Below are 22,444 nucleotides of genomic sequence, written 5' to 3'. Positions count from 1 at the left end.
GAACAAACACACACACGCACAACCGAGGCAATGAAACTTCCCAAAGCAAAACAAAAAATGGTCAATTATATATTTTTTGAAACATTTATAAAAGACTTCTAGTTTGTTTTACTGGAACTGTTTGCTTCTTCTTTGTAGGCAAAAAGCACAGTTGTATAACAATACAACTGAATAGCAAATAAAAGTACACACAAACAAACACACACACACACACACACACACACACACACACACACACACACACACACACACACCTTTGCTTTCTTTTGAATCACGGATTTCACACACAGTATAAAAGCTGCTTTACATTATCTGTCACACGTTGTAGGAAAGACTCATGATGGTAAGCATCACTTATGATACTTATTCACCAGAATGTAATCAAATGTATTTTTGAACTTTCCTATTTTATTTTTAGGATTTATTTTACGCTTTTAGGGCGTTTTTTATTTTAAGTTTTTAGGGTTGCACACAACAAACATAATGTTGGTATGTGACAACTTTTTCATGTAATGTTAGTTGGAATTATAATTTTGCATGTTTATGTATTTTCTGAGCAATCGTTTACATCTGTTGAACTTTCTGATCTGGATTAAGTTGTATTGAAAATATTAACATTAAACATAACCAACTAAAAGATACACAGTTTTTATGTCCCTTTTCTTTCCACTTTGGTTACAGAAATTTAATTTTTCTCTTTAACATAATCAGATGGGGATTTTGTTTTAGTTTATCATTGCTTTCTATAGCATCATATAATGATTTATTATTTCAACGTAAGTTCTCTAACTATAATTTTAATTGAATTGAATTCAGTTTATTTATGTAGTTTTAGTTCACAACACATGTCATCTTAAGGCACTTTACACAGTCATTTCTATTGAATCACATAAACAGATTGGTTAAATCTTTCTCTATCCAGAGACATTTTAAAGCACTTATTTTTACGCTAGAAATGTGCAGCATGCATAAATTTTGCTTTTTATATTTCAGACTTTGCCTCTTTTGATCACATGTCTAAGTAAGTATCATTCTTTGTTACCAGTGAGTCATTTTTCAAAAAGAGAGCATTCCAATACAAACGTTTAACAACATAAACAACATAATAACATTAGATACTGTATTATGGAGTTTAGATATTAAAGCTGCATAATCCAACTTTTTGAGACATGTTTGCTGTTACAGATTTTATCATATTTTTAAATTATATTTTGTGATCTACTGTTTGCTTTGCTAACAGTTTCAGGTTTTAAGAAATGAACTCGTCTGCCAACCTGACACTGATAGCTCGATATCCAGATTCCTTCAGTAAAGCTGTGACTAAGAATCTGATTGTCATGCTTCTGGGCATCTCCATCAACTACATCAATGCAAGTCTCATTCACACCTTCAGGAAACATCAGGTTAGATAAAATATTTGCCACAAATGTATCTAAATACGGGTACATCTAAAAAAAAAATAGTATTGCTAAAAAGATATTTTTTTCCAAGAAAGTGAAACATATCAATTACACATAGAGCTTAATATTTTGATGATATTATAGCTTACATTTAATGAAAACCAAAAACTTTATCCCAGAAAATTTGAATATTACATGGAATAAACTTATTAGAATTGTCATGCTTCTGAAAACTATGTTCATTTTCATGCACTCAATAAGTGGTTGGGCTGTTTTTTAAGTATAACGTATTTCATGCAAAGTCAGTGTGGCATGTGGTACTGCTGAGGTATAATGGAAGCACAGGTGGCTTTGACTGTAGCCTTCAGGTGATCTGCATTAGGTCAGCTGTTATTTCTTCTTGATATTAGATTTGTTTGCCAGTAGGACTATGATCATTGAACCAGCTTTTTGTACCTTTGGCAGTCTGGACATATGGCACCTTGTCTTATATTTCTTCTTCCTTCTACTAAACTTTCTATGAATATGTTTGGGTGCAGCTGTCTGTGAACAACCAGCTTCTTTAGCAGTGACCTTTTGTGGTCTTATGAAGGGTGTCAATAACTGCCTTTTTGACATGTGTCGAGTCAGCAGTCTTTCCCATTATCTTGAAATATCAATTAAAGTCTTTTTTCAAAGTTTTTAAAGAACATTAAGAAAAAAAGCCTTTCAGATTTCATGTCCAAAAAGCAGTAAGTGAACAACTGAATTTGACCAATGAATTTATTCTTGTTGCAACAATATTACTACTATGTGGTGTGTCTTTGATAGTGAGAACAGTAATAAAGTAAGTAGACTAGCGCTGGTTGGCATGAAGGCCAGTAACATTTCTAGCTCAAGGATTGTCTTTCTGCCATCATAGTCCCTCTAACAATGAACACTAGAAATAAAAATGTTTTTTTTCTTTCACTCTGGATCCTTTCTGCAGATTTTCAACATGAACCCTCGGTATATCCTTTTCATCCACATGGTGGTCAATGACATGATGCAGGTGACCCTGAGCATCAGCTTGTTTGTCGTCAGCTACACCATCTACAAGCTTAATGTTTCAGTGTGCTGCATCCTGATCCTGATTACTCTCTTTGCTACTGAAAACACCCCGCTCAACCTGGCCTGCATGGCAATGGAGTGCTACATTGCCATCTGCATGCCCCTGCGTCATGCTCAGATCTGCACCGTGAAGAGGACTCTGATGCTGGTGGGATTAATCTGGGCAACCAGCCTACTGTCAGTTCTTCCTGACTTGTTTATCACCTTGGCCACAGAACCGCTGGATTTTTTTCACTCCAAAGTATTTTGCATCAGACAAACTGCCTTCCCAAATCCACTCCTTGTTCAAAAGAGAGATATCACATATTCACTGTTTCTAGTTTTGGTTTGGTTCACTATCTTTTTCTCTTACTTCAAGATTCTGTTTACTGCAAAAACAGCAAGCAGGGATGCCACAAAAGCCAGAAATACAGTGCTCCTGCATGGGTTTCAGGTGGTGCTTTGCATGACTACATATGCAGCTCCTGTCCTTCTAGGTTTGCTTCAGCGGGTGTTCCTCCTAAACTATAATGACTCTCTGTTTGCCTTCTACATCACTGTGCAGGTCCTGCCACGATCCATTAGCCCCATTATATACGGCGTGCGAGACAACACCTTCAGGAAATACCTGAAAAGGTATCTGTTGTGTAAATTCAGAGACAGAAGCATTTCTGAGCTTTGATATATTTTACATTGAAACAGCTCATTCAATCAGTTATTTTTTCCCAGTGTCCTGTCTAGCAACGTGGCAATAAGAATTAATGTCTTAATGCCAAAAAGAGCTTGACAGATTTTGCTTTCACAAGTGGAGCAATCAGCTTTCGCCATAGTGCTCCGCTTGATTTATGCATGCAAATAGTTTTATTGTGATTCCTGCAGGGAGTATTTCAAATTATGTGGACACTACAATGGGAAAGTGGGAGAGTAAAATGAAGAACAAGAAGAGAAAAAATGAAAGAGAAGAGGTGAAAGAAAAGAATGATAAAATGTCTTCTGTCTGCTTCATCACCTGGAAAGAGAGATGTAAAAAGAACAGCACAACCAATGGACATAGTGTAACAGATACAATAAAGTAACACCTTGATACCATTGCTAAATCATATGTATTATTATTTAAACTGACATGTATAATGTAATACCCGAGAAAAGAAAGTAAAAAAATTAAATAACGGGCTTTCTATATAGAAGTGAACACTTAGTACCTTGAACCCAGCACCTTTGGGTGTTTCTGAGAGTGCACTTGTGTATGTGAAATTTATCTAGAAGAAAAATGCTCAATAGTGGTTGTGAAGAACCAAAGGCCCGCCTTCCCCAAGCAGCAAGACAGCCGCCAGGGGACCCATTCAATCAGTTTTGTACCATATACACAGTTACTCATAGAAAGAGTGAATGACAGGGGGCCAAGCTTATTCTGAAAAATGTCACGTCTGATCACTGGGGCTCAGTATATCACAGTGAAGTGATCTGAAAGTCTTTAGCACAGACATGTTCATCATCCTTGATATGTGGAGGAGATAGATTAGGAAGTCCCTTTTGAGAGCCAAAACATGTTCAAATGGTGACACAGATGCCTTTAGAAATCCGACTAGTATCAAAATAACAATGCTGATCAGAACCTCAGCAGATCTTGTGATGCTTATCTCAATACTGCCAGGTTTTTAACATTTCACATTTAATTTTTTGTTACAAAGAACCATTCCCCACTAAGGCAAGGCAAGGCAAGGCAAATTTATTTATATAGCACAATTCAGTACAAGACAATACAAAGTGCTTTACATGATTAAGATATAGCAAAATAATAAAATGTAGATAGAAAATAGAATAAAAGCAAGTAGGGATAGAATGTAGTAACAAAAAAGAACATTAAAAACAGTAAAACTGTTTAACAAGAACAGTCAAAAGCAATTTTAAACAGATGTGTAAGGCAAACTCTGAACTAAACACAACTCACCATAGAGCATTTTTTAATTTTTACACAGGGTGCCAGTTTTTGTACATCTGAAAGCTTCTACTCTCATTTACATTTCAGTAAATTTTCTGTTCATCGCCTAATAAGCAAATTGCGCATTTCATTTGCCCATGCGCGACTTTGGCTACCAAGCAAACTCAGCTGTCACTGTAATTTGTGTGGGGTGCAGGCATTGGTTTTCAGGCTTTAAAACCCTTAATATGCATGCCGTACAATGACAGGTGCAGTGTTTTTAACCCTTATTTAAACAGGAAAAGGTCTCATTAAGATTTTAAAAAATCTCTTTTTACATGAGCGTCCTGGCCAAGACAGGCAGCAGAGTTACATGTCAGTTACAAACATTCATCCACACATACAAAATAAACAATTACAAACCAGTGAACGTATCAAATGTCAGAAGCAACTAATTTTATGATATAATTAAAAATAACCAGTTAAAGCGACTTCATGTTAATGTGACTGCATCTCTGTCATTTAAAAGTCTGTTAAAAGATTCTAAGGAGACCAGCTCCCTTAGTTTTAACTTTTAAGTCGTTTTGTAGAAGGTTCCATGCAGAAGGAGCAGCAAACTGAAAACCCTTCTTTCCCAGCTCGGATTGGATCTTTGGAACTCACAATAAAAATGGGTCGTGGAATGAAGATGATAGGAACCAGTACATGTCTGGGAAATATACATTTGTAAGTAACAAGGAAGCTGACCAAGTAAACATTCATAAATAAATAAGTACAGATCCTAAAGCCTGCAGGATGCAAAGTAGGGCCAGTCAACATGAACATAAAGTACACCGTGATGTGTAATAGCTTTGAAGTCAGAGATAAAGCTCAGAGCTCATGACAGACTGTATCTAGAGCTCTCAGACTCTGAGCTGATGAGTGCAAGTTGAATACATCGCCATAGTCCAACATCGGCATGAATGTGGCTGCAACAAGCCTCCTCCGGGCCTCAAAGAACAGACAAGCCAAATTCGAAAAAAGAAACCCAGCCTGATTCTAAGTCGATTTGCAAGCAGTTTAACATTATGTGCAAATAAAAGTGTACCATCAATCCAGATTCCGAGCTATTTGTATTGGTTAACAAATTTTATTTGAGTTCCCTGAAAGGTGGTGGTTGGTGATTGGGATTTGAGAGTTGGATTTGATGTTTGAGAAGATTTTGAATAGTGTCAAAAGCTGACTGTAACTGAGTAATGGCTTCAGCAGGTGAGGTTGCTGAGCAAAAATAAGAAATCTATACAAGAAAATGTCCACTGTCAGAGCGGCAATTAAAACTTTAAAACAACTGAAGCTGTGTCAAACAAGCCTTGATGAGGATATATTACACCACACACAGTGGTGAGGATGGTAAAGAGGTAAAATGTGTTACAGGGCCGCAAGAAATCTTTGTTTTTCCATGAAATTGTGCTATTGTATTAAAAGTTTAATTCATTTTAATACACATATTTGATGCAAATGTATGTTGATGATACTGTAGCTGTTGAACAGAATAAAACAGTTTACAACCTGCCATTAAGCCATGTTTTAGCATAGCTGGTTTACAATCACAGGCCACAAGCTAAACGTACTCAGTGACATTAATTTGTGAAAATAAATTCCTTGTTTAGACTAATCTGTTCAGACAATATTTTTAAAAACAAAGCTTTAAGGAAATCTTAATAACAAACTTGTCAATAATTATTTTTAATTTAAATTTCTACAATCATAAGTTTATGTAAAAGGCTTATATTTTTTTTTCTCCAAGATGTGCAGAAATGTGCAAAACCCAAAGACTTATTTTAATACTCTTTCTCATCTTGTTTTTGTGTCATTTATCATTTGATTTAGCCTTGAGACAAATAATCCCAGGATGCAATGGTTTGATTACTGATAAGAGCATAATACACAAATCCAAGTTTTTATGTCTGCTGGAAATCTCACACTATTTTTGGCCTTTTTACTTTATTAATTAGATATAAGGAAACTGAGATAACTTATGAAAAGTAATGATTTAAGTAGTGTAAAAAATGCCAGAGTCAGAATATACCCCTTCTGAAATCATGGCTGGTAAAAAAAAAAGCTATATGTCTTTAAAGGTGTCTTAGTTGCAGACAAATTATTCAAAATTTTGTTTTTGTTAACTTGTTTCCAGTTTAGAAAGAACAGTTTGATGGTAAAAATAACTCATGCATAATTTGTCTCCTCTTTGAAATAAGGGGGCGTGTTTTAAAAAAGATACACTTATAAATAATCCTACTGAATTTTACAAAGAAAACAACCAAAGATTACTCTGTACATGTCTCTTTCTAGGGTCATTTTTTTTTTAGTTGGGAATTACGTTCAGTCTTTTACTAATTTAAAACCAGCATTATACATTGTTTATTTTCTCATCATGATTTAAGCTAAGCCTGTCCCTTTTTTATTTTGTATCAGATGTCTTCTTCATTAGCTGCCAGCATGAATTTCACACTTACTGAGGGCAATCTGACCGGACCTGGAGTTTATCTGGGCATGTTTTCTTTAACCCGTGTTATTGGCAATGTGGTTGTTGTTTTACTCGCCATCACCATCTGCTTCTTTAATGCTTCAATGGTTCACACGTTCAACAAGCATCAAGTGTGTATTTAATTATATTGTGTGTCATCAGTGTGTGTTTTTTTTTTTTTTTATGTCTCATTAGTTAGGTAGAAAGGTTACCGTAGGAGAGTGAATACTAGTTGCGTGAAGGGGAAAGGGTTTTTCTCAACAGTTTTCCAGCTATCATGCCAACTTAATCACCTCATTTCTTTCTCTGTTTTGTTCTATTACAGATGGGATTTAATATGATATAGATTATATTTGCTTCATGAAGGCCACAAACTTGCAGTATTTTAAATGAATAAACTAAGTTAACATAGTGCTGGACTCGGCAGATCTTGAAAAAAAATTAAAATAACTCTAAATGTCTACACTGGTACAATGTTAGAGGAAAAGTATGCAAATAAAAGCAGAAATCCTCATTGACAAATTTTAAACTTATAGTTGTTTCAGGTCAGCTTTATCAAGTCTGTCATGATGAAGAGAAGTGGGGTTGTGGGCATGTTGTTTCCTATTTCATAAATGGGAACAAGATGACAAATGTTTGTAATCAAAACAAATAGTGCCCTTTTTACATCCCTAAACAATGATTTTTTAACAAATAGATAAATGTTTACTGGTTCATTGGAACCTATGTTTACAGTATATTTATTAATAGTATTGAGTAAATTAAGAAAGAGAAATATTCATGGTACAATAATTTTTGAATGATAAGAACCAAAAGAGCAGAAAAGGATGTTTTAATTATTTTCTGTGTTTTCTATCACCTTGCAGTTTAACTCTGGATTCATGCACTTTAGATCTTTAGGTTCAACCCTCGCTACATCCTTTTCATCCACCTGGTGCTGAATGACATGATCCAGCTGACAGCCAGCATCTCCCTCTACATCTTTGCCCATACCTTCTACACCATCTACGTCTCCCTGTGTGCGCTAATCCTCCTGCCTGCTGTTCTCACCACTAATAATACTCCGTTAAACCTGGCTTGCATGGCAGCAGAATGTTACATCTCCGTCTGCATTCCCCTCCGCTATGAAAACATATGTACAGTTAAGAAAACCTACATTGTGATCGCCATTATGTGGCTAATAAGCTTGCTCACTGTCCTGCCTGATGTCTTCACGCTTTTGATCGCTGAAGATCTGCATTTCTTGAAAAGCAGATTGTTCTGCGAGAGGGACACAGTTTTCAGAAGCAGCTATGGTAAATATAAGAGAGATGCATCCCATATATTTTTTCTAGTGGTAGTTTTTCTCACTCTATTCTACACTTATTTCAGAGTACTGTTGGTGGCAAAAGCTGCAAATTCAGAAGCAAAAAAAGCAAGAAACACTATTCTGCTTCATGGCTTTCAGACGCTGCTGTGCATGATGGTGTATGTGCAACCTTTGTTAAAGCAGCTTGTCATATACTTGTTCCCTGAGCAGAGACAGCACTTTCAAAATATTACTTTTGTGTTGATCCAGGTCATTCCTCGCTTTCTAAGTCCTGTAATTTATGGGTTACGAGACAAGGTTTTTAGAATGTACCTTAGGAAGTATTTTATATGTGTACAAGTAAAAGCAGTAAGGGTAAAACCCTAACATGGCTCTGAAAAACATGTCAAAATGATGTTTGAAAATTTTAAACATAGGTTACGACATGCAATCTTTACATTATTATCTTTATGCTGTCAAGATGACACGTTGTAAGTAAAAGTTAAGCATGAGTATGTGCAATAAACTATAAGTTAACATGTAATTTTCTAAGTAGCCTTTGTTTTCATGGTAGTCTCCAGATCAAACTGAGCATCAGGATAAGAAAGAAAGGGGATTTAAGTGACTTTGAAGAGGAGATGATTTTTGGTGCCAGAATAGATTTACGGGGATTATCACATGCAACTATTTGTTGGGTTTACAGAAAATGGTCTTCAAAAGACAAAATATCTGTCTTTGTGTGGACATACATGTGTATGGGATGACAGCTGATCAGGTAACCGCTCACTGCAGCTGAGGAATTTGCTGTCTCATCGTAGAAAGCACACGCCGAGCCTTGAAGCAGATGAGCTACAACAGCAGAAGGCTACACCAGTGCCATTCTTGTCAGATAAGACTAGAAACTTAGGCTTCTGTTCGCACAGGCTCATCAGAAAAGTACAATAACTATGTTCCAATCAGTTGGAGGGTCAAAATTTGGCATAAACGACATTAGATCATGGATCTATCCTGACTCATATCAATGGTTCAGGCTGTTGGTTGTGGTATAATGCTCTGGGGTTGTCATGATTTGGGTTTTGTGTTAGTTCAGTTTTACACTTTTCTTTATTTTACCCTTTTAGTGAGTCTAGTCCAGTGTTCTATTTATTCATTCGACCTGTTGATCTGACCCAATTTAACCCACGGATTTTCTGAGCCAGCCTGTTCCCTGTTATTCAGATTTTTCCTACCTGATCTGACTGCCTGCTTTTTTTTGCCTGACCATGTTCTGTTTTCTGGATTACATAAGCTTGCCTGATCCCTGCCTGCTTTGGCTGCTTGTTTGTGTACCGTTCTGGACTGTATCTGACCACCGAATCTGCCTGTCCTTTCCTAGCCAGTCTGCTTATTTGTGTACTGACCTTGGATTGTTATTCTGACCACCGAGCCTGCCTGTTCCTGTCTTGGCAGTCTAATTCTAATAAACCATCTCAAAATAATAAATAATTTGTCTGGTTGAATACTGGGTCCTTCTGTCCCCGTCCCCGTTCATGACAGGGGTTTTCACTGGGCTAATTTTGAGTAACAACAAACAGACAGTGTTGTTGTGGACCATGCTCACTCCTTTATGAGCACTTGTCCTCTTATGGCTGCTTCAAGTAGGATGATGCACCATGTCACAAAACTCAAATCACCTTAAATAGATGATGAGGTCACACCGAAGGCATTCCCAATGTGAGACACTCACTCATGCTGCTCAGAGAACCGGGGTTATGAAAGTAACCTAAAGTTTAATATCATCTTCCATATGTACAAAACTGTACAAAACCAAATAAATTACTTTCAAAAGACACCAAGAAATATCTGTTTACTAAAAACAAATACATCCTTATAATAACTCTATGTTTTAATTTTCATAATTTTGAAATGAAAATAGTAAAAAATAAAATTAATCAACATCTTACTTGTATTTGTCATTGTGCAATAAATTAACATGTAGTATTGTCATTTTAATATTATTCAGCTTTCAGTGGGCAGACCATATGTTCTCAGAATCTGTACATTTTACTAAAATTTCTCAAGTTGGCACATCTGTGAAAAAAAATGTATTAAATAAAATTTTAGTTTTATAGCGCCAATTCACAATACACGTCATCTCAAGGCACTTTACAAAGTCAAATTCAATCAAATCATCCAGACAGATTGGTCAAAAAGTTTCCTTTCTAAGGAGACCCTGTAACGTTTCTGGCACTGGAGCTGCTAATTGCAATCAGCGCACCTGTTCCATCTCCGCCCTATCTGCTTAAAAGCTCTGCTCTGTGCAGCCTCCAGTGCCAGAACGTCTCTAGCCAAACTGTGAGCGCTTCCAGCCTTGTTTTTTGAAATCCTGTCTGCCTGTCGACCTGTTTTTGCCCCTGTTTTTCGAGTCAGTCTAACCCCTTCCTGGATTTGTCTGCCCGCCTAAGTTCTGCTCGTCAGCCTCAGTGATCTGGACTGCCTTCCCGTGCTTCTGACCCCAGCCTGCCCGTAAGTTACCGAGATTGCCTGCCCCTTTAACTGTCTGTGCCTTTTGGATTCTGGACCTGGACCTGGACCTGGACCTGGAAACTCTATTGGATTCCCCCTTGGACACCACTGCCGGAACAAACAGATTTCCCCCTCAACAAGACCCGGACTGTACCTGGATAAAGAACCCTTGATTATCCCCTCTCGGACCCAGTCGACACCTGGAGCCAGACTTCTGCCCAATCTACCCACGGTGCGGCCAGGTTAGTGACCTTGCTTCAGTCTCACCTTTCTGTCTGTCTCTGCTGGTCACTAACCCACCGCTCTGCCTTCAGGAGCTGCCAGTCGCAGAGTATGAGCTGCACAAACCAGGGGTCCGCACCGCCATCCACTCAATTAAACTGCTTAAGTTTTACTCACTTGTTTTCGGGTATTCCTTGGGTCCATCCAAATTCGTTACAGTACGTTCTGGCCAAGAAACATGGACCCTGTACCCGAAAGCCAGTGGCGCGCGGGAGTAGAAAAATCCATTTCAGAGTTAGAAGCCGGCGTTTCGGAGATTCTAAATCATCTTCGAAGCCAAAGTAGCCCGCAACCTTCGCTTCCGCAAGCAGCTTCCCCTAGCCCTCCGTCACTTCCGGTGACGTCGCCCTTGTCAGAGCCCCGTCTCACTCCGCCGGGGATGTTTTTTGGTGATCCAGAACATTGTAGGGCTTTTCTCACACAATGTGAGATACATTTCGAGCTGCAACCTTCCTCATTCCCTACTGACCGGTCTAAGGTCGCCTACGTGATTTCCCTGTTGGCCGGTAAGGCCAGGTTATGGGGAACTTCCGAGTGGCAGAATGACTCACGCATCTGCCACTCATATCATGACTTCTCCAAGGAGCTTGTGAGAGTTTTCAGTCCCGTGTTGCCCTGCCGGGAGTCCTCTAGGGGGCTTCTATCTTTGAGACAGAGGGATAGGTCTGTGGCTGATTATATTATTGATTTTCATTTATTGTCTGCAGAGAGTTTATGGAACGAGTTTGCTCTTATGGACGTTTTTATTTATGGGCTCAATGACAAGATTAAGGATGAACTTGCCACCCGGGAGTATCCTAAGTCCCTGAAACAGCTCGAGGAGCTGGCTACTAGAGTGGATCTCTGTCTTATGGAGCGGCGAAGGGAACGTCGTTCAAACCCCTCAACCCATCCTCGAGTTTTGGCTCCTCCTCCTGTCACTTTGCCGGCCTCTCAGAAACAATCCGAGCCAGAGCCTATGCAGTTGGGCAAGCTGGGTCTTTCTAAGGACGAGGAGGGACTCTGCCTCTATTGCGGAGGGGCAGGCCATCAGGTCCGGAATTGTCCAGTAAAAAGGCCAAGCTCAGTAGGGGGTGGGGCATCCCTACTGAGCTACACCAAACTTGCTGTCCCCCCGATCGTTTACTTCCTGCAACTTTAACCTTTTCCTTACAATCCCACAGTGTTTCTGTTTTTATCGATTCAGGAGCCGACACTGAGTGGGGAGGTTAAACATCCCACTCCACAATGGCTCTGCTGCCCGTAGTGTTCTCGCCCTGGATGGGCACGAACTCAACCAGTCGCGCCTCATCTCCGAGCCTGTGGAGTTAACCATGGGAGGTAATCATAAGGAGAAACTTACCTTTATGATTATTGACTCCCCGCAAGTTCCAGTCATCCTGGGGGCTACCTGGCTCCGTAAACACAACCCCCAGATAGACTGGCGGCAGGTCGAGATTACAGGTTGGGCTTCGTCATGTTCTGAGTTTGGTTTGTTCTCCGCCCAGCCTCTCCACTCATCTGAGGGTAAGATTGATGAATTTTACCCAGATCTGTCTAAAGTTTCGTCCATTTACCACGATTTAAAGGAGGTTTTTAACAAAGCCAAGGCCACGAGTTTACCTCCTCATCGCCCTTATGATTGTGCGATTGACCTGTTGCCAGGCGCCGTTCCACCCAGAGGTCGCCTCTGTTTTTTGTCCCCCCCAGAGTCCCAGGCCATGCAGGACTACATAAATGAGTCCCTAAGGGCAGGCATCATTCACCCCTCTTCCTCACCAGCGGGGGCGGGGTTTTTCTTTGTTAGTAAGAAAGATGGCTCCCTCCGCCCATGCATTGATTATAGGGGTCTTAACAATATTTCGGTGAAGAACCGATATCCTATTCCCCTAATGAACACCGCATTTGACCAGGTCCAAGGAGCTCAGGTTTTTATTAAATTGGACCTTTGCAACGCCTACCACTTGGTCCGGATAAAAGAGGGTGACGAGTAGAAAACTGCGTTTACCACCCCCACCGGCCATTATGAATACCTGGTCATGCCTTTTGGTCTTACCAACGCCCCAGCCGTTTTTCAAAATCTGGTTAACGAGGTTCTTGGGGACATGATCGGCCGATATGTGTTTGTTTATCTGGATGATATCCTCATTTATTCCAAGAACCTCACCCTTCACAAACATCACGTCTGCTCCGTCCTTCTCCGCCTCCTACAGAATCAGCTTTATGTTAAGGCAGAGAAGTGCGAATTCCACACAACATCTACCTCCTTACTTGGCTTTGTTTTGTCGCCTGGGCAGATTGCCATGGATCCAGCCAAGGTTCGGGCAGTTACCGAGTGGCCCACCCCGGTGGACCGTAAGCAACCCCAGAGGTTTTTGGGGTTTGCTAATTTTTACAGGAGGTTTATTAATAATTACAGTCAGGTCGCTTCTCCACTCCACGCTCTCACTTCTTGCAAGACCAAATATGTTTGGAATGAACAGGCAGACAAGGCTTTCAAGCTCCTTAAAGAACTGTTCACTTCAGCACCGGTCCTCGTTTCTCCTGATCCAGAAAGACAATTTATAGTGGAGATGGATGCCTCTAGCTCTGGGGTTGGAGCTGTCCTCAGCCAGGAGTCTGATGATGGTCGTATTCATCCCTGTGCCTTTTTTTCCAGGAGGTTATCCAAATCCGAGCAGAACTATGATGTAGGCAATCGGGAACTTCTGGCTGTTAAACTGGCCCTCGAGGAATGGAGGCATTGGCTCGAGGGTTCCAAGACACCTTTTTTGGTCTGGACTGATCACTGCAACTTGGAGTACCTTAAGACTGCCAAGAGACTCCACCCCAGACAGGCCAGGTGGGCTTTATTTTTTAGTCGCTTCAACTTCACCCTCTCCTACAGGCCGGAATCCAAGAACACCAAGCCAGACGCCTTATCCAGGGTTTTCGAGGCAAAAGAGGAGGACCCGGACGAAGAACGGGGGTTTATTCTGCCGGACACTGTGAGGTGTGCTGTCTCCCATCTTGGACTTGAGAGGGAGGTAAGGGAGTCCCTGGGCTCTGTTCAGACACCCGAGGCCTGTCCTAAGGACAGGCTCTTTGTCCCTCTCCACCTCAGATCAAAGGTCATAGAGTTTTGTCACAGTTCCCGACTATACGGTCATCCTGGCGTCAGTAAAACCCTTCGGCTCATCAGATCCCAATTCTGGTGACCTTCCCTGGCCAAGGACGTTCCCACCGCCACACCCCCACCTCCTTCCCGTCTGGTTGATGGTTCCCCGGTTTACACTGTCAAGAGGATCCTGAAGTCCCGTAAGTGGGGTCGAGGCACCCAGTACCTCATTGACTGGGAGGGTTATGGGTCTGAGGAACGGCAGTGGGTCCCGTCCCGCCACATTCTGGACATTAGGGATTTCCACAGAGCCCATCCCGACCAGCCTAGGGCATCTGGAATCCGCCCTTGAGGGGGGGCTCTGTTAGTCCATCCAAATTCGTTACAGACCCAGCTGATTGCATCTAGTTTTGGAAAGCAGCATTCACACCTCATGAAAGAACGTAGTGAACAGTCGTCTGCATTGTTTATGGCTTTGCAGCAATCCCTCATACTGAGCATGCATGAAGCAACAGTAGGGAGGAAAACCTCCAGCAGAACCCGGCTCAGTGTGAACAGTCATCTGTCTTGACAGACTGGGGGTTAGAGAAGACACAGAGGCACACATTGATCTAGGAATCCTTTATATGTTATATGGTAATAGCGGATGATCTGCCTCCCTTGGATGATGTCACAGCTAACAGAAAGCCAGACGAGGTGCATCTACTAGTAAAAGAAAAAAAGATAGAAACAGGTGAAAAAAACAACAAGCAATGCAAATTGGAGAACAGTAGAACAGAGAACAGTAGGAGAACTCAGCAGAGTGAGAAAAATAGACCCTGATGTCCTCCAGCAGCCTAAGCTTAAAGCAGCATAAACACAGAGATAGCTCAGAGTAACCGAGCAGACGGTGAGCAGGTCAGTTTTCCTGGGGGATGCTAGGTTTTTCGCCCCAGTGCCGGCACATTACTGCCGTCACATGTGCCAGAGGACCTAATGTCTGCCAAGTAAGTTTTTATCCGCCATGATGCACACTGTTCTCCACTGCAACCTCCTTATGATGGTCCATTTTGTGTACTAGAGGTGGGGCCGACAGATTTTTTGGTTGACCTGGGAGGTAGTCAGGAGCGTGTTTCGTTGCATCGCCTAAAGCCTGCTCATGTGTTTCCAGATAGTCCTATTGAGTAGGCCCAACCTCCATGCGGTCAACCTCCATCTCTGAGCTCCATAACGGGCAATGCCAGCCGCCGCATCTGTGCTCAGGGTTCTCTCTGCCCACCCTCTTTCTCTGATCTCGCGCTGTCCTTATCTCTGTTGTACGGGTGATCCATCGCCAAAGAGGTATTATAGTTTCAGATGCTGGACAGACAAAAGCACCACAGTAAGTGACCGTGATTCAGCCGTAGGTGCTGGACTCCCCAAACTAGTAAAATCCTGGTCTGCCGTGTTAAGTTGAACAGATAAGCATATAAAAACTTCTCCTAGTTGATGACGCGGCCTGTGTCACTGCATGTGCGTTGTGCATGCACAAGAGTGTACAATATTAACAGCAACATTAGGAAGTTTTGAACCTAAATGCACTATATTCACTAACTGGAATTTAAAGGGATAGGGGATGATCTTATTCGGATTTGAGTTCCAGGGGGATCTTCTACTGGTTGGCCCACATGCCAGTCATTGTGATGCGCTCACACATCACCATGCACTCCTTGCTAGTTTCCGCTTGCTGGATGCACATGTGCACTTCTAGTGTTTATGTATCCAGTTAGCTTCTGTGTTGGCTGTTCATTGTAGCTGTGCTGTTCTCACTGTATACTTTGAAAATGAAAATCAAGATGAACTTTTATAAAAATTATTTTTTTGTAATCAGTTTTGTGGATTAAATTGGTTAATAACTGCAGACCTAGTTTTTCAGAGAAACAACACCATGTATTGAGTTAAGAAACAAATTTAACCATGGGTATTTCATATGCTATTGTTTGAAATAAATGTTTTAGCTAACCAAAAACTTCACCTCTGATGGATATGTGAAGTGAAAATTTGGAAAAAAGAAGAGGAAAAAAAGCTAAATGTGAAAAAAATATACAAGAACGTTTGTTACTTTAGAACATCAGTATAAAGAAATTGTGTGTGTGTGTGTGTGTGTGTGTGTGTGTGTGTGTGTGTGTGTGTGTGTGTGGAGGGGGGGGGGTAACACTTTTGCTTTGTACTGGATTTATTTCCCTTAACCAAGTTTTTATTATCGTTGGTATCATTAGTGTTTGTCGTAATGCAGTAGGGAAATATGTTTGTATCAAAATAACTGTTAGTTCATATATTAAAATTTAAAATATTTATCCAGCATGGAAAAAACTCATGGTTATTTTTTCTCAAAACAGCTAATTAATGACATAATGCGAACGTCACATTTTGGGAGGACCGACAAAGGCCATGCATATTAAAACTGCAGGCATACGTATGCTTCAGGTCTTGACTTGACAAACTGAAATCTGGAGTCATCCATCTGAGGTAAGAACTCCTTTTACATTTCTCCTTTGAATGTCTATGTTGTTGTGTTCAGACACTTAGTCAAACCTTTATATCCATTTTATTTATTTTTTACAGAAGGCCATCAGTAATTAAGGAATTGATTGTTGAAAAGAATGTACATCACACCCATTTAAGGAGTTAAATGAATAAAAGTTGTGGTAATTAATTTCATAAATATACAATACAAAATATATGTTTCTAATATGGACTAAGGCTGCTACATTATTCTTTATAAGTGGTTATGGAAAACACCAATGTTTTCACAATTTGTAATATTTAACATAACTAAACATATTGTATGATGGGCTGGTGTATAAAAGAACAAGTTATTTGTTATCAGTGTTGAATTTATGATGCTGAACAATAAAGTGCTACAGTAAAGAAAAAAGGTTGAAATTGTATTAAGAAATAATCAAAATTAAACAAAGAAATTTTACATCAAACCTTATTTCTCTCCCCATTGCTAAGGGGCAGACCAGTTTTGGTTTAATTTGCATGTTATATAAGCCATAACAACGCCTTTTTGGGCAATAATATAAAGCTTGGAACTTTTTTTGGAATGATCATGACCTGGATGACTGAGAATCTTCACCAGCATTGTGTGCCCATATAACTTAGACTTAGACAACTTTATTTGTCATTTTGTATGTACAGGGTGCATACAGAACAACATTTTGTTGCATACAGCTTATGGGAGTATAGTCAGATTCCAGGTGGAATAAGGCGACGTTACAATATAAAGTGCAGCAGTAAACATAATGTTAACATATAACAGTGCAGGAGTGCAGGAGAAAACAGTTCAATTCAATTCAAAAATATACTTTATTTATCCCAGAGGAAAATGAAATGTTTATGTAAGTAATTTGGTCAAGGAGTTATTATAGATGGTCATAAGGTAAGTTTAAGCTAAGGAAAAGTAAGTTTACTTATATAGCACTTTTCAGTAACAAGACATTCAAAGTGCATGTGGGCTGGAAATATGTCCTGTAGTGGTCCATTTTACAACCAATCTGAGAAGCCTTTGACTGAAAAGATTCTGTTTTCCAATGACAATGTCATGAAGAGGATGTTCAGGATTGTCCATAATTTTCTTGATTTTAATGCCAAATCCTTCATTGCATCATCGTCTTGAGAGGTTCTCCACAGTCGTCCCCAGAACAGACCCAACCTTCTTGATCAGGTTGTTGAGCCTTTTTAGGTCACTGGCTCTGATGCCACTGCCCCAACAGATGATTGTATCAAATGCACTGGAGAAATCAAAGAACATGATCCTCACAGTGCTGGCTGCTTTGTCCAGATGACTGTGGGTTTGTTGAAGCAGGTGTATGATGGCGTATTCAACTTAAAATAAAAAAAATAAGTAATAATCACTACAGTCCCATTTTTTTAGTCTGACTACATTTAATCTGATTGTGAAATTGTATGCATATTAACATAACTATTGTTAAAGAGGCTTTGACTTTTCTCTATCTCAACCAGGAAAAAACTAAAGTTTTAATTGTTGGATCTGTGGCTCAGAGAGAACAATCACTTCAGAAATACAAACCTTTTTAGATAATTGCAATTCACTGCTTTTTTTGTCTCCCTAAGAAAATATGTCCAGCTTTCAGTTGCTACATAACTCTGCTGCTTATGTGCTAACCAACACCAGGAAATTGACTCATGCTATGCCTGTTTTAAAATCACTACATTGACTCCCTACCAATGCAGCGATTGAAATAATATTTTTAAATGTCTTTTTAAATGTCTTAATTGCCTTTGGCCTTCCTATCTTACAGAACTGCTTTTAACTTTGGAACCCTTGCAGACCCTGCGGTCCTCTGGCACTTGTACTGATCTATCAACAGTCCAAAGAGTCAGAACATAAACTTGTGGACAGGCTTTTTTCCAGGATTATGGCCCCCATCTGTGGAAAAGTGTGCCAGAGGGGTTGATAGTTTTTAAAGCTGTACTGCACTCAAATACTGCACTAATTTTGAATAACGTTTTATATGAAGCAGAAAATCTATCATTTATCATTTCATAAAAAATAACTATGGATTAGTTATTAAATTGTTCTGATTTTGAGAGCCTTAAAGGTGCATGGTGTAAGTTTTAAAGTTAAATATTATTTTTTTTTTCATTTCAACTTTATTTCCAGACTGTTAAGCAATTAAAACAAAAAACAAAGACAAGACAAACAAACTATTTAAAAAAAAAAAAAAAAAAAAATATATATATATATATTATATAAAACACCCATATACCAACGCCTCCCCAAGTCTGAATGAAAATGCAATACTGGTGTCCCTCACAAATGTCAAGTGCAGTGTGACACGGTACTAGACTGGTTTAGTCGGCCATCAATTGCCCGATGTATAAAATTAGTTATCTTCTATTTACTGCAGTTGCCTTTATAGGCTCCATTAGTGACTTCACGATAGAGTGAACCTGGCCAACCTCTCTTGGTGTGCAAGAGGGTGTGACACGTGCGCTCTCTCGTTCACCTGACTACTTTATTAAGTCTCCGCCATAATCCATGTATTAGATGTATTAGCGAGAGAACACAGGCTAACTTCAATATATATAACTTTCTTACATCAGAAGACATGATGCCTCTAAACAAAAGACCCGTTCAGTCGCACTGGCAGATCATGTTCTTCTTCTCCCATGCACATGCACAACACTGGTGTCGTCTCAACTTCTCACCAGAGGTGGCAAACTTGTGTAAAAACTCTAGAACCTGTGCTATGCTCCTTTCAAGCTAAAACGTGAAATAAAGAGACAATAAGTTAACTGACAGTTTTCCAGTAATCATTGTTACGACACAGAATATATTCCCTTTTTTTAAATAGTATGGCTTGGAGCATAAAATGTTGATGCTAGCTGATTAATTAGTTTGGCAATCTCTACAGCCTGCATTTCGTTGCTTAAAAGACAGTGTTTGTAACTAACAAACTATAAGCATAATCTCTGACAGATGTTGTGACGTTTGTATTTTAAATTTTTGAAGATTTATCTGTAAATTAAAAAGTTTTCAAAGCTTGGTGTCCCTTGATACCAGCCACCAGCCAGTGCCTAGTTGATAGGTAATTGTGGATTCAATAACAATGTATGCAAAGCAACAGTATTTAGTGTTTCATTATTTAAACACAATCATCCCAAAGTAAAAAAAAAAAAAAAATTAAAGCTGAATAGGAGCCATATATTCTCTTCTTTAAAAAAAACATTTACAGGGTTACTGGATCTACCTGATGAATTCCTCATCTCTGAACCTGAATGTGTCCAGCAGCCTGATTTACAGAGACTCTCCTGGCACTGCTTTGGTCAAAAATGTGATTATCGTGGCCCTTGGCATCACCATCTACTATGTCAATGGGACAATGATTCATACCTTCAGAAAACACCAGGTCAGAATTTTTCATCACTGTTTCAGGTCATGGTGAAACACCATTGTTGTGACACCATTGCTCATCAGTAACAGCTTAATTAATTAATTAATTAAAGGAGTCATTTTTTTCTACTCTTTCAGATATTTTACATGAACCCTCGCTACGTCCTCTTCATCCATCTGGTGGTGAACGATATGATCCAGCTGACTGCAACAATCAGCTTGTTTGTCTTTAGCTATGTCTTCTACAAAATTAATGCCTCCCTTTGTTGCTTTATTGTGACCTTTGCTGTTTTCACCACTGTCAACACACCATTAAACTTAGCTCTGATGGCGGTGGAGTGCTACGTCGCCGTTTGTTTCCCACTGCGACACGCTGAACTCTGCACCGTCAGACGAACATACTTTCTCATCGGCTGCATTTGGGTTTTGAGCGCAACATCAGTTCTGCCAGACATTATTATCATCCTGGCAACAGAGCCTCTTTGGTTATTTTACGCCACAATATTTTGCGACAGAGACACTCTATTCCGACACCCTATAAGTATACAAAAGAGGGATGTTTCTCACATCGTTTTTTTATCTCTAGTCTGGCTCACAATCTTCTTTACCTATTTAAGGATCTACTTTGCTGCTCATTCGGCTGAAGGAAAGGCAAAAAGAGCCAGGAACACCATTATGCTTCATGGCTTCCAGTTAATTTTGTCTATGCTAACTTATGTAGCTCCTTTGGCAACAAGGTTCCTGATATTCTTGTTCCCTAAATACAATGTTCATATCCTATTTGTTTGGTACATATTGGTCCAGATTCTGCCCAGATTTGTGAGTCCTGTTGTGTACGGGCTGCGAGACAATACATTTAAACAGTATTTGAGGAAGTATCTGCTGCCCACCATCATATCAGCCAACAAAATACACCCTTGAAGCTTTCTCTGTTGTTGTTATTGTACCTGTACAATAAATATGATTGATCATCATTAAATATCTTGTTTGCATAGTCTCATCAATGTAAAGTTATTTGTAAAGAATAGTGTTTTGGTGAAAAATGTGTCTAAGGGTGGACTGCAAGCACTTGTTAAGAAGCCAAAACAGCTGATGGCTGCATTATGGAAGAAATAAAAGAAAGAACATTGACACAGACTGGTATGCGAAGATTAACTTGGTTAACTTGAGGCGGAGCCAATCATCGCTCCACCTTTATTTTCTCTCTTTTAAAAAAATAATCATTCTAAATGTTTTGCATGTCATCTATTTCACAAAACATGTATGCATTGAATGATTGTCTCTCTAGTTAAGATATTGTGTGCATCTCAGTGTACATAGTTACTTGAACAGAAAGACAGGGGGGTTCTTTGTACAAGCAAATAAGAATAAAATGATAAATTCCTAATCATACAGATCTTAAAAATAATACTCTCATTATCGCAACCACATCTGGAGTCGCAACCAAATCTGGTTGTGACTCAAATTATATTTAACAGACTGGCCATTACTTGAGTGGATTATTTTGGCCAGTTTGTGTCCATGAAACATGTGGTTGCAGCACACTGACCAATAGAAATGCACCATTTTTGTATAGATAAGTATTTCAAGGTTCAATTTTTGGAACACATTCTTTACTTGTGATATTATATTGGAACAGATATCTCTTTATAGTTATTGGGAGAAACAGCTGATGTCTTTTATTAGGACCAAGCACTTTTGGCCAATACTCAGAGTGGGAATCTCTAATAATAGAATGACCTGTCTTAAGATGGTGCAATATTAGGCCTACTTAGCGAAGAATCTTTCACCGTAAAAGAATCAAAGGAAAATCCCTAATTGCAAGCTTGCAACAGTGATTTGTGGTTGTTCTGTGTGACAGATGCTCAACTTAGAGTTCCCACAGACACAGAAAAACATCGTGCAGAATCTACTTGTGAAAACCTTTTGGGAAAAGTCATGCACTGTGACCACTGCTGCCGATAATTGCAACTGATTCCTTTCTTGTTTTGCTTAGCCATGGATACTTCTGACACTGCCTCCTTTCCCTTCTTCTCCCCTTCTTTTCACTGTCCAACTGTAGTAATACACATATCAGCTACAAGACCTGCTGCCCTGCATAATCCATTGTGAAGTGTTCCAGAACTAACTTCAAAATCACACTCCATGTCCAATTTTTTTTAATCCAGTATTGTACTGATTCAGATGAAATCAGTTTAATTCATCCAAACACTATCCAATCAAAAAGCCTGATTCAGATCCAATTTCATACAGTTCAATTCAAGTTATAATGTAACCCAGTAAAATACAGTTCACTAATTAGTACCAGATGGTAAAAAGTTAAATACCTGACTGCATTGAGTTGTGGACCCCATTAACCCCGAAAACCTCCCTTGGGTCGTCAAAGGTAATAATAATAATAATAATAATAATAATAATAATAATAATAATAATAATAGAAGTGTTCAGGATTGGACCTTGCCTCTCGCCCCCCGACCCTGCATGGGTAAGCAGGTCGGGAAAAAGGATGGATGGAAT

The 22,444-nt window shown here is 39.4% G+C and overlaps 2 protein-coding genes across 2 annotated transcripts; both read left to right on the top strand.

Annotated features, from left to right (window-relative positions):
* Nucleotides 1-327: 327 nt before the first annotated feature.
* Nucleotides 328-3,195, top strand: LOC105919685 (odorant receptor 131-2-like). The gene is made up of 4 exons (XM_012855050.2): nt 328-343; nt 994-1,021; nt 1,241-1,403; nt 2,368-3,195. The coding sequence occupies exons 3-4, from the start codon at nt 1,257-1,259 to the stop codon at nt 3,148-3,150; spliced, it is 930 nt and encodes a 309-aa protein (XP_012710504.2). The 5' UTR covers nt 328-343; nt 994-1,021; nt 1,241-1,256; the 3' UTR covers nt 3,151-3,195.
* A 13,243-nt stretch (nt 3,196-16,438) lies between these two features.
* On the top strand, nt 16,439-20,848 carry LOC105919689 (odorant receptor 131-2-like). The gene is made up of 3 exons (XM_012855055.2): nt 16,439-16,533; nt 19,770-19,943; nt 20,066-20,848. The coding sequence occupies exons 2-3, from the start codon at nt 19,788-19,790 to the stop codon at nt 20,846-20,848; spliced, it is 939 nt and encodes a 312-aa protein (XP_012710509.2). The 5' UTR covers nt 16,439-16,533; nt 19,770-19,787.
* The last annotated feature ends 1,596 nt before the right edge of the window (nt 20,849-22,444 follow it).

Source organism: Fundulus heteroclitus, unplaced genomic scaffold (genome assembly GCF_011125445.2).
Source record: "Fundulus heteroclitus isolate FHET01 unplaced genomic scaffold, MU-UCD_Fhet_4.1 scaffold_90, whole genome shotgun sequence".
Classification (NCBI taxonomy): Eukaryota; Metazoa; Chordata; class Actinopteri; order Cyprinodontiformes; family Fundulidae; genus Fundulus; species Fundulus heteroclitus.
Note: the sequence above shows the minus strand (reverse complement) of the source record. Positions and strands in the feature narration are given on the sequence as shown.

What these genes read in the sequence shown, in the direction of transcription:
- LOC105919685 (XM_012855050.2), top strand. Translation starts at nt 1,257, where the DNA reads ATGAACTCGTCTGCCAACCTGACACTGATAGCTCGATATCCAGATTCC. An exon ending in ACACCTTCAGGAAACATCAG is followed by an intron (nt 1,404 to 2,367) that starts GTTAGATAAAAT and finishes TCCTTTCTGCAG; the next exon opens with ATTTTCAACATGAACCCTCG.
- LOC105919689 (XM_012855055.2), top strand. Translation starts at nt 19,788, where the DNA reads ATGAATTCCTCATCTCTGAACCTGAATGTGTCCAGCAGCCTGATTTAC. An exon ending in ATACCTTCAGAAAACACCAG is followed by an intron (nt 19,944 to 20,065) that starts GTCAGAATTTTT and finishes CTACTCTTTCAG; the next exon opens with ATATTTTACATGAACCCTCG.